Here is an 18,669-nt window from a genome sequence, read left to right on the forward strand (position 1 = left end):
ATCAAATCAGTGATCAAAAAATTTCCAACAAACAAAAGTCTTGTACCAGATAGCTTCACAGTTAAATTTTGCCAAATATTAAAAGAAGAATTAACATCTATACTTCTCAAACTATTCCAAAAAATTGAAAAGGAGGGAATTCTCTCAATCTCATTTTATGAGGCCAGCAATACCCTGATTCCAGAATCAGACAAAAACAATAAAAAAAATTTACAGGCTAATATCCCTGATAAACATAGATGCAAAAATCCTCAACAAAATATTAGCAAATCAAATTCAGCAATACATTAAGAAGATCATACATCATGATCGAGTGGGATTTATTCCTTGTATGTAAATTTGGTTCAATATCTCTAAATCAATTAACATGATACATCACAAACAAAATGAAGGATAAAAATCAAATAATCATATCAATAGATACAGAAAAAGCACTTGACCAAATCCAACATCCATTTCTGATACAAACTCTTAGCAAAGTGAGAATAGAGGGAACATACCTCAAAATAATAAAGGCCATATATGAGAAACCCACAGCTAGCATCATACTCAATGGTGAAGAGCTAAAGGTGTTTTCCTTAAGATTAGGAACAAGACAAAGATGCCCACTTTCAGCACTTCTATTCAACATAGTATTGGACGTCCTAGCCACGGCAATTATACAAGAAAAAGAAATAAAAAATACTCAAATTGGAAAGGAAGAAGTAAAACTGTCATTATTTGCAGATGACACGATACTATATGTAGAGAATACTAAAGATTCCACCAAAAAAACAATTAGACCTGATAAATGAATTCAGTAAAGTAACAGGATACAAAATTAATACTCAGAAAAAAAAATGAAATAACCTAGGAAAAAATTTAACCAAGGAGTTATAAGACGTGTATGCAGAAAATCACAAGACAGTGAAAAAAGAAATTGAAGAAGATACAAATAAGTGGAAATATGTAGTGTGGCCATTGATAGGAAGAATTAACATCATTTACAAGTCCATACTATCCAAAATAATCTATAGATTCAGGGAAATCCCTGCCAAAATACCAATGCCATTTTTCACAGAACCAGAACAAATAATCCTAAAATTGGAATATGGATTCCAAATTCTAAACTATGGAACCACAAAAGAACTTGGATAGCCCAAGCAATCTTGAGAAAGAAGAAAAAAGTTGCAGGTATCGTTTTACCTGATATCAAACAGTATTACAATGTTGTAGTAATCAAAACAGCATGGTACTGGCATAAAACCAGACACATAGATCAGTGGAACAGAATAGAGAGCCCAGAAATAGTTCCATGCCTATGTGGTCAACTAATCTATGACAAAGGAGGCAGGAATATACAGTGGGATAAAGACAGTTTCTTTAGTAAATGGTGTTGGGAAAACTGGACAGACAGATGCAAAAGAATGAAAGTCGACCGCTTCCTTACACATATACAAGAATAAACTCAAAACAGATTAAAGACTTAAATGTAAGACTTGAAACCATAAAACTCTTAGAAGAAAACTTAGGCAGTAAACTTTTTGACATTGCTCTTAGTTCCATTATATAATATATATATATATATATATATATATATATATATATATATATATATATATATACACACACTCACACACACACCATTATATATATATGCTCTTAGTTTTATATATATATATATATATATATATGTATATATATATATATATATATATGATGGAATGATGGAAATGAATATATATATGTATATATACACATATACATACACACACACACACACACATATATGTCTCCTTAGGCAAGGGAATCAAAAGAAAAAAAAGTAAATGAGGCTAATCAAACTGAAGAATCTTGGCACAGTGAAGGAAACCATTAACAAAATGAAAAGACATCCTACTGAATGGGAGAAGATATTTGCCAATGATGTATCCGATAAGGGGTTAACATCCAAAATGTGTAAAGAAACCATATAATTTAAGACCAAAGAGACAAAAATCCAAATAAAAAAGGACCAGAGGACCAGAATAGACGTTTCTCCAAAGAGGACTTACAGTTTTGTCAATAGACATATGAAAAGATGTTCAACATCACTAATCATCAGGGAAATGCAAATAAAACCAACAATGAGATGTCACTTCACATCTGTTGGAATGGCTATCATCAATAAATCAACAAACAAGTGTTGGTGAGGATGTGGAGAAAAGGGAACCCTCATGCAATGTTGGTGGGGTTGTAAATTGGTGTAGTCACTATGGAAAACAGTATGGAGAATCCCCAAAAAGTTAAAAATAGAACTACCATATGACCCAGCAATTCCACTTCTGGGTATTCATTCAAAGAAGTCCAAAACACTAATTCTAAAATACATGTGCATGCCTATGCTTGTGGCAGCATTATTTACAATTGTAACATATGGAAGCCACTTATGTGTTCATTGAAAGATGATTGGATAAAGAAGTGGTACATATATTCAGTGGAATATTACTCGGCCACACAAAAAAATGAAATTTTGCCGTTTAAGACAACATAGATGGACCTAGAGGGTATTATGCTAAGTGAAATAAGTCAGATAGAGAAAGACAAATACCATATGATCTCACTTACATGTGGAATCTAAAAACAAAATAAATCAACAAACAAAGCAGAAAGAAACTCACAGATACAGGGAGTATTTTGATGGTTGCAAGATGGGAGGCAAGTTGGGGGATAGATGAAAAAGAAGGGATTAAGAAGTACAAATTGCCAGTATAAAAACAATCACAGGGTTGTAAAGTCAATAACATTATAATAACCATGTCTGGTGTCAGATTGGTAGTAGACTTATCATGGTGATCACTTTGTAAGTTATATAACTGTCTAATCACTATGTTGTATACTTGAAACTAATATAATATTTCATATTAACTATAATGGAAAGATAATTATATATAAAAAGTTAATTGACGCACACTATTTATTGACTAATAATCCATTCATTCCCACCCCCAAATTGAAATGACATTTTTTATGAACTAAATTTGTAAATATATACATGAGTTTGTTTCTGTACTTTGTAGTAGATTGTCTTGGTCTCTGCTTATGTCTCAGTCAATACCACATTCCTTTGTTTACTATAGCTTTATCACGTTTTGGTATTTACAAGGAATCAATTGTTTTTTAGCTGTCTGTCTTCTACTAGATATTTGATGGATAAGGCTGAGTCATATTTGTCTTTAAATGTCAAAGACCTTTTACATAGTTTGCACTAATGTGTGTTGAATGACGGAAATGAATAAGCCCAGAAACTCTCGGTGCTATTGGTGGTACTCTCTGCATTCTCAAGGTCTCAAAGATCATGGTGAAAGTGTCAACTTTCTCAGTTTTTACTCCTCTTCCTATTTGTAGCTCAGTACTTCAATGAGTTATTTCATAGGACTCTTACTATTATTACTTAATTTATTTTTAAGTAGATAATGCTTCCACAGTACACAAAATCAAAAAGGCACAAAAGTCAAACATTAAGTCTCCTCTCAGTTCTTAAGAGGCAATTATACTCCCAATTTCTCCTTTAACCTTCCAGAATGGCAGCATACCATCCACTCTGTTCTGCATCTCGCTATTTTTGTTTAACAATATATTTGGAGATTATTCCATATCAGTAGATATGATGCTGTTTCATGAGATAGTTGTGCCATTTTATTTAGCCAAGGTGGCAATTCAGTTGTTTTAGTAAGTACCCTTTATATGCATAATATTTTCAAATATCTAGAATAAAACTTCTGCACATGAAATCAGTGGTCAAAGTGTATTTGACTTTTCAGCTTTGTTTTATATCATTAAGTTGCCCTCCAAAAAAATCTCGAAATTTTATGAATGAAGATCCTGATGGCACTTGCCACCAGGCTTGAGACCTGCTCAGACAGGCATTGAGTTACCCGGGGACGCCGTGGAGCCTCCAGCTGGGACCCTGACAGCCAGTGGAACCTTGCATGTGTGCGTCAGTGTGCGTGCGTGAGTGTGAAAGTGTGCATGTGCACAGGAATGGATGTGTGTTTGATGGACACATGGTAAGAAACATAAGGGAAGACTGTTAGTCAATTAGCTGTAATAATGAGGGAAGTGTTAGTGCTTTGAATAAAGCTCCTTTGACTTTATTATTCAATAGAAACTGGCAGTAAATAATAGGTTTGAATTTCACAGTCCTGATGCTGCTGATCAAAGCACAGAGCATTTCTTAAGATCCTCAATTATTATCCTTCGCAGCAGGAGCATGAAAGGAATTTGGTTTTATGAATTACTAACTGGAACACTAGCCTCTGATTGGGCCCTGGGCTGATTCAGAGGTAAGGAGGCTGGGAATCACACCTTGAAACTGGAAAACATCTCCCAGATTGGGCAGGGCAGCTCTTCCTCCAGCTTCCAATTCTGTGCCTACCTGGAGTCAGCTGGAATAAGTGGACCAGTCCGGGTCAGACAGCCCCTCCTTTTCCTGATTGGCAACGGTTCGTGATGTTTCACAGGAAGAGATTGTTTCTCAGCGGGAAAAGAGCATTGCTACTTTTGCTGCGCCCTCTTAGTGAGTTGGTGCTGGGTTTACACTGTGTACCTCCCCCTCCCACCCATCTCATTTCCATCTGGTAAGTCATATTTTTCTCCCTTCTCTCCACGCCTGCCCCCACTAATGTTTGTTTTTGGGGGATTTTCTCTTTCACTGTGTGTTTTCCTCCAAGCAAATGGAAAGAAAACAAAACACCAAACTTTCATCTCGTCTTTTCACATGATAAGGACAGAAATAAGATGGATCCTTACCTTCTGCCTTTCTTTCTTTCTGCCCTAGACTCTCCTCCCCTATTTTTGAAGCTCCTCATGATTTCTGGTCGCCTGCGGTGTGAGAGGAGGAGGCTGTTCCACCCTGTTTGACTGGCTTTCCGTCCTCTGGAACATCCTCCCAGCCCAACACCACTCTCTGTATTGCCACAGTTAAAAGATGGATGACTTGGCCTGCCAATCTCTATTGGCTTTTCCTTGAGACCCTTGTGTCTCCTTCATGTTACCTTTCAGCGCCTGGTTCACCTGTCACATCAACTACAAGGGCTCAGAACAGCCAATTAGTACAGACAGAGAAAACGCCTTAAAGAAATCATTGACCAATATCATCATACTTTGTAACAAAATTTTATTAGGATTAAATCAAATTAGAAAAGTTCATGCTTCGCCATTTGCTATATTTACCTGGAATGACCAGATTATATTTAGCTGAGTACAAAGCAGTTTGTGCCCTTAGATCCTGCTGTTTGGAAACCAAGAAAATTGATATGTGTAGCAGTGTGCCTGACACCACCATGGTTAATGTTTAAGGCCTAACAACTGGTCAGCAAAGCATATGTCACTTCCAAGCTCTGGGTCCCAGGAAGACGTCATTCCCTACCTCCCTGAAGCAGACTCTTAACGGCCTGGGCATGTGGAGCTTGCTTCTTGGAGTCTAATGTCACCTCTGTATTTCAGGAGAAGCTAGGCTTGAGGTATCTGTATAGCTTAAAGGCACTGATCATGCAGCTGCATTAAAAGCTATTGTGTTGGTCTCTCCGTCTTGGGTCATGGGTCACGTCTTGTAAGGGGAGTCAGTGATGACATGGTCCATGTCATCAGCTCTGCTGCTCCCACTCCTGCTCCTGTGCTGCTAACCAGCTGTGAGTGGAATCAGAGGACAAGACATGTCTCTACATGTCTCCTGCCATGTAGAGAGCAATCTATGCTGTGGAATCTCATTAGCCAGCATGCAGAGGGGACCCACTAATGACCCCAAAAAAAGACTCAAATGCAAGCAAGGACAAGAAGGCTCATTCTTCAGGTGAAACATGGTATGGGGAAGAAAACCCAGCTTTCCCTGGAAAGGGGTCCTACCAAGTTGGAAAGCAAAGTTGCATTTAGTGCAGGGCACACCCAACTGTAACCAACCCCTTCATTGACTAGGAGAAGCAGCTTGGAAAGGATGCTAATGAGAAGAGTGGGTTTCCCCGTGGCATGGGTTCAGTGAGGCTCTCAGCAGTGCTTTCGAGCACTGATCTGGGCTCAGCAAATAGCCCAGTAAGTGCACGTGGGAGTCTAGGTCCTAAAAATGTAAACTTTATCACTTACTAAATAAGTGGGCATTCCCTTCAGCTTAGGAACAATATGTTCTGCTCGGAAACTCTTTTTCTTCTGTTTACACTCTTCCCTAATGATGTGAATAAAATCCAAAAATTTAAGTGAAGGGCCCAGAGTGCTGCATGCAGAGAATAAACACCCTGTAGACACAGAGCACGTGTCTCTGTGTCTACAGCAGCTGGACTCCTGACTTCCTCCCCTCTCCACCTTTTGCACCCTGCCTAATTCATTAATAAGAATGGCTGCTGTCAAAACTTAAATTCAGTTGCATAATATAGAGGGACGATAATAAATTCTCATTTTTTCAGGCACCAGAGGATACATATGACAAGGTTTTGATTCTGTCTAATTTATGCTCCTAATATATTTTCCAGCCTCTGCTCTGAATTGCCTCGCCAGTTTGGCTTGTATTCCTCAGTGAGCCCTTTATTAACTGTGATTACATCTGTACTCCTCATGCCCATTAATTCAGCCGGGATTGACCTGGAGTTTGCTCAATCTTGAGTTCATAGCTTCCCAGGCCGAGGTCTCCCTCATAAATGTTTTCCTTCTTTGGAGTCTGGGGCGAAGCTTTCTTGTCCAGACCCAGCCTTGCAGGAGGACTGGAGGGTGAGGTGGCTTGTTCCTCGTAATTCATGGCCAGTTCGTCCTGATTTACGATGCATTCCACGTCATCCTCCTTTAGCTGTTCCTAGAATATGAGGGAGGTCGGGGGGGGGGCGGTGGGGGTGAGGAGAGAGAGAGAGAGAGAGAGAGGTGTCACTTCATGAGAAAGGCAGAAATTGGTCACAGCCCCGCAGTGTAAGAAAATCGGGTGTTCGTTGTCCTTTGGAAACTGCCGTGTCTTGCCTTAGATGAGCTTTCTGCTACAGCAGACATGGACTTTTCCATGTCTGTGGGTGTGGTGATGTATTTCTGTGAGTTCCACTGAAGACTTGGTGCCATAACACAGCCGTTAGGGATCTCTAAGCCGAAGATAAGGCTCTGTAGAGAGTACCTGCTGAGTGCTCCTGGAGTTAAGGGAGTTAAAATGAAACTCAGTGGGTTTCTTGAATTAGTATTTAATGCGGTTGAGAAGATGTAGGAGTTAGCAGAATCCTGTGACCTCAGAGTACGGAATGATTCTCAGTGTTGGTTTTGGTATATTGTAATGCTGGTTTTAGGCTCCCACTAATTCTCAAAACACAGCTTTTGTTGTGTTTTAGAAGTGTGTCCTCACAGCATGTTTCTTGGGATGAGTGTCACAGGCTAAAAAGGATTGGAAGTCACTGTAGTGGAGGACGGTGGAAACTAACTAGCTCTGGTCAGTAGCGTTTTCTTCAGATAGAGGTTCCTTTGAAGGAAAGAATTACCATCTCAACCCTTCTTCCACTGGCTTTGGGAAAGCCATGAAAATTCCCTGTAGCGTGAGTCCTGGTTGGGTGACCTCAGGCTAGTGGTTTCCAATCTTAGCTTGTATGGGAATCACTTGGAGTCTTCTGAGAACACAGATGCTGGGCCCCAAACTCAGAGTGTCCGAGGTGGGACCTGACCATTTGCACTTTCAGCAAGTTCCTAAGTGCTGCTGAGGCTGCAGTCTGGGGACCAGGCCTTGGGAACCACTGCCTTAGGCTCTTGTGCCCTGAGAACACGTGAGATGTGTTTTTCTGTTTGTGCAAGGGGGCCAGCTGGACAACCTGCAAGGGCGCCTCCAAGTCTAAGATTCTGTTCCTTTGCAATCCCTGCCACTCTGGGATTGCTGCTAATGATTCTAATTGCTTTTCAGCACTTTTTTCCCCACTCCCATGAGCTACAAAGCACAGGCCCAATGTTTAAAACCTCTAAACACAGCAGTTTGTGAGGACACAGTACTTCTTTTACATTTTCTAAACTCATTTTATGGTTAAAAATATTGGGAATGACAAAAAAATTGCGTTTTTAAAAGAAGAATGAGCCCACATCAACAACAACTGAAAAGAGAAGAGAAAAGTTTCTTGGCGCAGTGAATTTTCAAAATGCTTCCTCCACTAGCCAAGAAGGAATAGCCCCGAGCTTCCTGGGCTCAGTACTCAGCACGCGTGTCCCACTCGGGACATATACTCACCCCATAGGCCTGAGGGCTCGTGAGCAGCCTGGAAATTGGACCACACCATTCGGGCAACGTTGTGGTCAGCGGAGGACCAGAGTGGGTTAAAATTGGTTTCAGGTATCTGTGAGGTCTGTTAAGGAATACTTGCCAAAAGGGAGTTAGGATTCAGTTTCTCACACAGCACAAACCTTTGCACGCAGCCAAAAAGACCATTATGTTCACTTTAAATCCCCCACTCCCTCATGTAGGAGGCCATTTGTCCTGCAAAAATTGCTGTTTATAATCGTTGCTCCACACTTTTCCAGCCCTCCTGGTAGCCTTTAATCGTGAAGAAATGGCGACTGGACCAGCCAGCAGCAGAGCGGTGTAGAATGTTTCTCTTCTCCTTCTCCTGTCTCCCACTCAGTGTCTTATCTGCTTAGAGAAGGCATTCTTAAGAATTATCTTAAATGGTAGCATAAAGGATCGTGTTTTCTTAAAACTGCACACACAGCGTAAACTACCAGTAATTTTCACAAAGAAGCAAGAGGTATTTCATGAAATGTTCATTCATTTTAGAGCTGGGTAGTGAACATAGACTGTTTTCCAAAATACTTTATTTTCAATATTCAACATAATCACTTCATACTTCATTTATCAATGCATTTCCATACAAAATTGCGTAAATAAGCTGGTACCAGGTTTGTTCTATTGTCTAGAACCTGTCTTTCTCATCGCTTCACCACTAAGTGCTCTAACAAGTTAAAAGAAACCTGTTTCATCTGAAGCCATTGTGCTTCTCTCCAATCTATCAATAATGGGATCCTCTGGTTGCCTTATCATTATCATTATTTTTTTGCTGAAAGAAAAGTAATCTAATCATTCCATCATTCTATCAGAAACAACTTTTGAGCTTTATATCATTCCCTCTGCTGGAGAGTATTTCACCTCCTCCACTTCCTGAAAAGCGTTAGTAAGTAGGGAAAGGGCAGAAATGGAAAGCAGTTAACAGAGGTTGGTTTGTGAAGGTCACAGTCACCAGGTACGCAGGAATGTGAGAAGATCCTGGAGGTAGCTCTGCTGGAGTCCACCCTTAGCTGGACAGCACCTTCTGTCATTCCCGTGATACCCCGAGTGAGGGGACGGAGGGAAGAAGCAGCCAATAGGGGCCAGGAACATGGTAGCCTCCGGCTTCCAATCGTTCGCCACCAAAGTGGTGACAAGGCAGGGAGTGCTCATGAACACAGCCTAGTTATGATGCAAGAGAATGACTCCAAAGATGCTTGAGAGGGCCTGTAATTCCAACTGCAGATGGAAAACTTGATGGCTCCTTTCAGATGGGCAGCTGTTCAGTTAAGGACTAGGGAAGATGTTCAAGTTCAGAGCCTGGAATTCCCTGTAACGTTTTATAAGTATATCTACAACTCTGGAAAGCCCTTGATGACCTTCCATTAATTTTTATTACAGAGTGTTATTTCCTTTCTTTTATGGATGAAGAAATGGAGATATAATAATTTTAAATAACCCAAAGGCTCTCTTTCCTATTTGAATCCATCTGCATTGACCTGACAGAAGCTAATTTTTCAAGACCGAAGCATGCATGCGACCAGCTGGTTCTCTAGAGAGAAAAGCTCGCAGACCTCACCCTACTGGAGAGCTGCAGCCCCCCTCAGACAGGGGTACGTGAGGACACCTGGTCTTCTTAGGTTTATGGTGTGAATAGGTCAGTGAAAAATGCTTTTTCAGGAAGATGAGGAGGACAAGACAAATGCACAACTGGAATGTAAACCACGGAAATTCCAGCCAATGTTATTCTTAGATGGAAAAGTGCCAGCAAGTAAGTAACATTTTCGGAGATGTCATGTGAAAAAACAAAACAAAAAGAAAATAAAGAGGTTTGTCAAGGCTCTAGGAAAGGACTGACAGTTCCACTGTGTGAGGTTCTCAGTATTCTGAAAAAAAATCAAAGTGCAATATAATGTTACAAAAGGAAAACACAAATTTAGACTTGTGTAGTGAACATTTTCTACTTTTAATCTCTTTAAGTCTGTGTATAATGTTTTTTTTTTTTTTTTTTTTTTTTTTTTTGGAGCCAGACTCTTTATTATAGTTTAAATTTTTAGAAAGACCAGTTTATCATAGCTTACTGTTCTTGATTTATTATTGTGTGTTCTACCTAAGAAATATTTTCCTAAATCCAATAAATAGATTTCCCCTATGTTTTCTTCCATAAGTTTTGTAGTTTTATTTTATTTTATTTTATTTTTTATTTTTTTTTAATTAATTAATTTATTTATTAGTTTCAGGTGTACAAAACAAGGTAATACTTAGACGTTCATCATTTATATCCCTCATACTGTGAACCCCCCTCCCCCCATCCACTATCCCTCCGACCTCACACTGAACCATCACATTATATATATAAAATTATAGTTGGCATTCATTAATGTTTAGCTTCTGATGTACAATGCCATGATCAGGTATCCACAGTATCCCTGAGGTGGTCTCCCAAATAGGACGCATGTCCATCGGATACCCAACAAAATCTTTACAACATTATAGAATACCTTCCCCAAATTAATTTTCAAAAGAAAAACCCTGAGGCCATCTTGTGGTTACCAGCTGCTTCCAAATCCCTTCACCTTTCCCCTTATCCCCAACCCCCTCCCACACACCCATCTAACCACTCTCGGTTTTTTCTCTGCGTCCCCAAAACTGACTCTGATTAGTTCATTCACATAGTCTTTTCTTTAGATTCCATATATAAGTGAGATCATATGGTACTTGTCTTTCTCTTTCTGACTTATTTCACTTAACATAATGTTCTCTAGATCCATCCATGTTGCTGCAAATGATAAGATTTCTTTCTTCTTTATGGCTGCGTAATACTCCATTGTATAAATGTACCACAGCTTCTTAATCCAGTCATCTACCGATGGGCATTTTGGTTGTTTCCATATCTTGGCTATTGTGTAAAGTGCTGCAATAAACATAGGAGTGCATACAGATTTTTGAATTGGAGTTTTGGATTTCTCCGGGTAGATGCCTAGGAGTGGAATTACTGGATCATAGGGTAGTTCCATTTTCAGATTCCTGAGATACCTCCATACTGTTTTCCATAGTGGCTGCACTAATCTGCAGTCCCACCAACAGTGCACTAGCGTTCCCTTTTCTCCACATCCGCGCCAGCATTTGTTGTTTGTTGATTTATTGATAATAGCCATTTTGACTGGAGTGAGGTGGTATCTCATTGTGGTTTTTATTTGCATTTCTCTGATGGTTAGTGAGGTTGAGCATTTCTTCATATGTCTTCTTGCCTTCTGTATGTCCTTCTTAGAGAAATGTCTCCCCAAGTCCTCTGCCCATTTTTTAATTGGGTTGTTTGTTTTTTTGGAGTTGAGTTGAGTAAGTTTTTTATAGATTTGTGATATTAATCCCTTATCAGATATATCATTGGCAAATATCTTTTCCCATAGAGTAGGATCCCTTTTTGTTTTATTGATGGTTTCCTTTGCTGTGAAAAAACTTTTTAGTTTGATGTAATCCCACATGTTTATTTTTTCTCTTACTTCGCTCGCGCGAGGGGATATATCAGTGAAAATCTTACTCCGGGTAATGTCCATGAAGTTTCTTCCTATATTTTCTTCTAGATATTTTATGGTTTCAGATCTTACATTTAAGTCTTTAAGCCATTTTGAATTTGTTTTTGTATATGGTGTAAGGAGGTGGTCCAGCTTCATTTTCTTGCATGTGTCCGTCCAGGTTTCCCAACACCACTTATTGAACAGACTATCTTTACCCCATCGTACATTCTTGCTTCCATTGTCGTAGATTAGATGGGCATATAGGCATGGATTTATGTCTGGACTCTCTATTCTGTTCCATTGATCTATGTATCTATTTTTATGCCAGTACCATGTTGTTTTGATTAAGTCTGTGTATAATGTTGTTGGAGCTAAAACTTAAGGAAAAAATTTGTAGCTTTCTGTGAATGTGAGGCCTGAACCAAACAGGGTACCATTTGTCCCCCTCTGCGGTTTTTAACTCAGAAGGCCTGAGCATAACTGCCATCTCTGCCACTTTACTGGCGTTATGACCTATGGTCTAGTTATTTACCCTCTGTGCCTCAAGTATTGCTGTGAATATTAATTGAAATAACATGTAGGATTGTTTTTAAACTCTTTCATGCCACAAAATGCTATTTATTTTATTTTAAAAATTCAGTCCCTCAGCAATACTTTCAGGAGAAACTGGTAACTCAAGCATTGTTCACACAATGTTGGGAAATGATACCAAGGGTAGAGATGACAGAATGGCAGTCCAGACATTAGATGTATAATTGAGATTGACTGGCTAGTTAGTAGGTGGAAAATTTAAGGTGCACTTACACAAAATATAGCTATTTGGGTTAAAAATTATATGGGGTGCAAGCATGAGGTGGTAGGCGAGAGGTGGGGAAAAAACTTGTGATTCCATTTTGCCTTCTCTGGTATCCCGGTAGCTGTGAATGAAGGAATGAGGCACACACTGTGTGGCAGGGAATGGAGTGGAATGTGCAAGGTGTCAGCCATCGCCACTGCTATCGGGAGCAGAGTCTGTTCTGCAGCATCTGATTGGTCCAGTGCTGGCGATATATCATGTGCTCAATGGACGTTTGTTGAACTTATGATTATAGGAAAATATTTAGGGGTGGTATAAGTGATGAAAGTAGATTCTGAGTGACCATGCCAAGAGAATATTGAAGGGAGTGGATTACAGAGTTTTATCTGAGGATAAAGGCTAAGAAAGGTCAAGTTGAACACGGACCTCTTGGGCCTGAGTGATTAGATAAAGGGAACCATGAGAAGAGTGGTAATGGCATAAATAAAGGGGTTAAAAAATAACCTTTGTGTTTCACTCACTCACTCATTCATTTGTCCCTTCATACACTCATGTTTTTATTTTTGTTTTACATGCCAAACTAGTGGGGCAACCACACAGTGAAATTAACAATTACCTTATAGAATGGAAACTCACTTGTTTCCAGACTGTGGTCTGCTTGAAAACAGGGCTGTCCCCTTCATCTGAGTTGGCACATTTTAGATGTTCCAGAAATTGTTGTTAGATTAATGATGACAATGGGCTGAAAGAGAGTTATAGAATTAATTGCTTTGTGGAACCCAGCCAGCTAGTTAATGGCAGAGCTGGGCCCGAGACTAGGGACATTTCCATCACACTGGGATGTTTTCCTTCTATTATAGAGATACTGGGTAACAGGGCTTGTCAGATTGGATAACTGATTTGGAATCCAGGAATCAGTGACTTTGCGAATTCTTCATTGCTGAGTGCTATATGGATTTCCAGGGTTACCCGAATTATGAAAGAGTAAGAAAACTCTTTTCACCTACAAAATCCCCAACTGAAGATTTTGCAAAATGTATTATTTTTCTCATCAGTTTCTAGTATATGTTGGGGAGGGAGATTCCCCATGGGGTTTTTTTGTTATGGCTAGTTTTGCTTCTCTAATCAGCTAGGTAGGAGCGCATCAAGATGAAATGTTAATCCCCGGAGGGGGGGAAAAAAGATTTTTCTCATTTTTAAAGGGTACAAGTTTGGAAATGGAACTTCGGTTCAGGAGATGTAAATAAAAACTAGAATTCTAGCCAGAATTTAACTTGCTTGAAATAGGAAAGACAATCACCAGATACATTTTTTTCCTCTGGCCTGAGCTATTAGCAGCTCCATAGCTAAATTTAGTGCTTTAACTGAATTAACATCCAAACTACCTGATAACATTGATTTCTCTCTCTCTTTTGTTTGTTAGTTTTGTTTTGAATATATATTTTATTTTTCAATTAGAGTTGATATACAATATTATATTAAGCACTCACCCTGAAGCCAGAGAATTCAGTTCCTCCCCATACGTGCTTGGTGCCTAATTTCAAGTGGCTGCCCTAGCACTGGAGCTCAGAGCAAGTGAGTTTGTCGGTAAGTCTGTGCATGGACCCTGTAAGAAAAAATGCCTGGGACTCCAGCCACCTTTGGTCTCACTCAGCTGCAATCTCTGTTTGTTTTTGCAGTAATAAGTTTTGGGGACTTCTCTTTCTAGCACTGGGACCATGGGCTGGGAGCCTGGAGTGGGGCTGGGACCCCTCGCTCCTCTGGGGGGACCTCCACAGCCAAGGTGTGGGACCATCCCGTTCCACTCTTTGCCCCTCCTACCAGTCTCGAGCTGGCTTCTTCTGTATGTCCTTAGTTATAGCTAGTCTTCAGACAGTTCTCAATGATGGTTGTTCTGTAGTTTAGTTGTAATTTTGATGTCGTTATGGGAGGAGACAAGCAGTGTTCATCTACTCTGCCATCATTTTTTAGGTGTTTTGATTATTTTAAAATTTTAAATCTTCCTGTTTTGTCCATTGTAAGTTGACAGAACTAGTGCCTACAGTCCTACATATATTGATGAGAAGTAAAAACATCAAGCAAACGTCAGCTCCACAAACAAACATGTGCCCCTTTGAGAGGACTAAACCTCATTGCCCCTTTTAATGTACTGTTTGTATCCTCCCCAAAATTCATTTGTTAAAGCCCTAACCCCACAAAATAGTATTTGGAGATGGGGCCTGTGGGAGGTAATTAGGGTTAGATGACATCATGAGGGTGGGGCCCTCATGATGGAATTAGTGTTCTTATAATAAGAGACATCCAGAAAGAAGAGGTTGTGTGAGCACACAATGAGGTGACAACTTTGCAAACCTGAAAGTATTCTCACTTTCAGAATCCAAGCATGTAGGCACCCTGATCTCAGATTTCGAGTCTTCAGAATTGTGAGAAAATAAGTTTCTATTGTTTAAGCCACCCAGTCTATGGTATTCTGTTATGGCAGTCTGAGCAGACTAACAGACCCTCTCTTTGACCTTCTTTAAAAGTCTTCGATTTGAGAGCAATGAAGAGCTATGTTCTATCTTGACTTTCTCTAAACTTGCCTCAAGAAGATCTTTTTGGACATTTGTTAACAATCTAGATTTCCATGTTCTCTCTTCGAGACTCTGACTCAGCAGGTTTGGAAGGTAGCCTGGGACCCTGTTTTTTTTAATAAGGGCCCCAGGTGACTGATGATCAGGCAAGTATAGAACACAGTGGTTCTTTACAGAGCATTCTTTTCCATATGAGATTGAAATCTCAAATAGGAAGACAAATGCATAGTCTCTTACATCCATCAAATCATCATTTTTAGGGTGAGGATTGGTATAAAGTTTAAGTTTAATTTGGCTCAGAACCCAGATCTATCTAATAGCCTCTGCCAATTGTTTCACTTTGTCTAGGAGATGGGGTAGATACTTGGCTCAACAAGATGAAGGCTTGGTGATGCTACACCTGAGAATGAATTAATGAAGCATCACATTTTGGCTTGCATAAGAAGACTTTATGCCTATCTGGTGCATTTGCATGTGTTTGTATGTGTAGGCTTGATAAATAATCTTGTTATCAGGATAAAATACTTGTCAATGCACAGCTGTGTAAAGAAGGAAAGCACATTTATCTCTATATAGGGTTTTCAGAAATATATCCCCAACCCTTTTTTTTATAAAGCATTTCCATATATCTTATTTTCTCTTTACAACTATAGGTGGGTATTATAGTCCCATTTTACAGATCAAGAAATGTGTAAGCAGGTATTTTTTTCAATTTTCTTCTAACCTATTCTTACCTCCATTTCTTGAGTAGTTTTAGCTTTCAGTGCCAGCTTTCACCTGAGATGGTCAAAGATCAATGCCAGGTGAGTAGGAAAGGCTAGGTACATCCTGGAGTGAAAGCCAACCTTGCCCTCCAAGGCCAAGTCCCACTTGATATTGACATACTGAGTCCCCACACTGTGGTTTACATAGCATCCATGAACAGAGATAGCAGAGGACACCCAAAATTATACACATCCCATCACTTTTTGATTCCAGTATATAAATCCCACCTCTTCTGCTTTGTTTCTCAGGCAATGTGGTTTAAAAAGTTGAGTGTATTCTCCCTCTTTTCTCTTTCCTCTGGATATGTTGGATTCTGTAGTTTGTCATTCATCGTCTTGCCATCTTGGTTAATACAGGATGAACCATTCTGAGGGTGTAGAGTTCTGGACAGAGATAGGCTTTAAGAGTCCAACTAAAAAGACTTCTTCAAGTTGTTTCATCCCTCTGTTCTCTCTGGCTTAAGGGAGGACTTCCAACTCTACAACAGGCACTTGTAAAGAAATAGGAGTGGGATCCTCTCTTTGCAGCAGCCACTCTATTTCAAGAAAAAGGTATCAACATGGTACCTTCTCTTAGGCTATTCATTAAATTCTTGTTTCAAAACAAGGAAAAGGCAAAAACCCTCCATTCACACACACAGGTAAACATATACATCTTTGATTGACAATCCTAACTTTTATCATGTTAGAGGAAATTGCCCTAGACCACTTCTGGGGCAGAAAGAAAGCAGTAAATATGAGAATAAACACCCTGATTGGTGAGCAGAACAGCCTGGAATAAGCGAGCAAGGAGTAATTGCAACCCCTTTCAGTCTGGTCTCTGAGCTCTGCTAACTCATGTCTGTTGGTTGGTGTATGGTTCTCCCTTCAAGGCCAAGCTAATGTATCCCTTCATTCCAGTAGACTTCTTGGATCTGCCATGCTAAACTGCTTCGTCTCCATGGCGGTTCCATAGTAACATGTACACACTTGCTTGATAGGATTTATCACATTGTCTTAAAGCTAATTGCTTGTCTTCATCTCCTTCCTTGAGGGCAAGAACTTAATTATTACTTTAAAAATATTTTAATGTAAAAAAAAAAACAAGGATACATCAAGGCTGATAATTCCAATAAAACTTAATGATCATTATAAGGCAATAAAACTATTCAGGCCAGGAAACAGAACTTTATTGCCTATCCCCGAAGTCCCTCTATATGTCTTATCCTAATCAAAACTCCACTCTCTTCCTAACAAGGAACTACTATCCTGACTCTTATGCTCATCACTTCCTTGAGTTTATATTATAGTTTTATCACTCAAATGTTCATTCCTACACACCACAGTTTGGTCTTGCCTATTTATAAAAAAGTGTTATGTTTTTTACTCTAATTCTTCCTCCATGCTATTAATTTTTTACACTTTATCTACTGAAGAACCTGTGGAGATTCCCACAGCTGGAATTTTGCTGATTGCAAACTCATGTGCAGCCCAGCATATTCTTCTGTTTTTGGTATTTCTTGCAAATTGCCAGCTGGGCCTAGAGATTGGATCAGATTCAGGTTCTATTCTATTCTTTGTTCATCATATCATGTTGTTTCTCATTGTGTGATCATGGCAGCCATTGATGGGTGTAACACCCATATATATTTTCTCACGGTGATTGCAAATAGTGAAATTCTAATGATATCTTTTTTATTATTATATTAGGTAGAATATTTTTGTAAAGAGATACTTTTTATTTATCCTATTGGGATATTCAGTGGAATAGTCAATATAGGAAAGACAAGATAAATGCTTGATTTATTGCATCTGTTTACCAGTTTTCCAGATAGTGATTGGTTATCATCCTCTGAAGATGTCTGATTCTTTGTTTAAATATCATTATAAAATAATAGATTTAAATGAATTTGATTGCAATTATTTCATTGTTGAAACTCAACCCGACCCAGTTTTAGTCAGTGAGAGCCTTTACAGATTGGCTCCTGGGTCCTATTGATGTGAGGCTAGCATCTTCGATAGCTGCCTTGTCATCTGTATGGCAAGTTGTCCTAGGCTTATCTTGTATATTTCCTGTTTCAGACCTCAAACCAACTATTTATCCAAAATTCTCTGGTTTCTTTTAGTGAGAGATGGTATTTTAACAAACTAATCTGGAAATCAAGAGTTAGATATATATTGGGGTGTGGTAAATGTTTAACAGCTGACAAGCTCTTAAAAAAAAAAGACCGAATTAGAAGCGTTTCCCAATTTCCATGGTGTAAATATTCCCATTATGGCTGATTTCAATATACCAACATGAAATCACTGAATGTGGAGTTGGGACAAGAAGAGCCCAATCTGTCCCTACCAGCTAGTGCAAACCAGCTTCATCTTGCGATTGGTTATATATCTCATGATTACCTATGGATATATCCAATTCAAGTACAAGAATTTCTGATTCTCAAGGATATAAGGAATAGGATTAGAATATTCCATAATTATTCATTTTTATTTTGTCACACATACAGTAGTCTCATAATAATAATAATACTGATACTAATACCATAATATGCTAAAAACATTTTGTATATACTCCCTGCATTCTAACCTCCCACTTAAAAAAACAAAAAACAAAACTATAGTACAACTATGTGAAGTTGTACTATATCTACATTGTCAGAATATATGGCCATTAGGTCCTATATTCTCTCTCTCTCTCTCTCTCTCTCTCTCTCTCCCCCCTTCCCTCCCCCCCTCCCTCCCTGCCTCCCTCCCTCCCTCTCCCTCTCCCTCTCCCTCTCCCTCTCCCTCTCCCTCTCCCTCTCCCTCTCCCTCT

At 39.3% G+C, this 18,669-nt stretch overlaps 1 protein-coding gene across 2 annotated transcripts in view; it reads right to left on the reverse strand.

Annotated features, from left to right (window-relative positions):
- Positions 1-5,115: 5,115 nt before the first annotated feature.
- The window catches only part of SLC9A9 (solute carrier family 9 member A9), a 571,800-nt gene continuing 558,246 nt past the window's right edge, over positions 5,116-18,669 (reverse strand). Inside the window, exons 15-16 of one of the 2 annotated variants that reach the window (XM_081066979.1) lie at positions 8,192-8,297; positions 5,116-6,799 (exon numbers count right to left, since the gene is read on the reverse strand). In XM_081066979.1, coding sequence (XP_080923105.1) covers positions 6,572-6,799; positions 8,192-8,297 — 334 coding nt within the window. In that variant the 3' untranslated portion in view covers positions 5,116-6,571. The remainder of the gene's footprint in view (positions 6,800-8,191; positions 8,298-18,669) is intronic. The other variant, XM_081066980.1, reaches the window with a different exon arrangement.

This window comes from Rhinolophus hipposideros (genome assembly GCF_964194185.1).
Source record: "Rhinolophus hipposideros genome assembly, chromosome: 2".
Lineage (NCBI taxonomy): Eukaryota > Metazoa > Chordata > Mammalia > Chiroptera > Rhinolophidae > Rhinolophus > Rhinolophus hipposideros.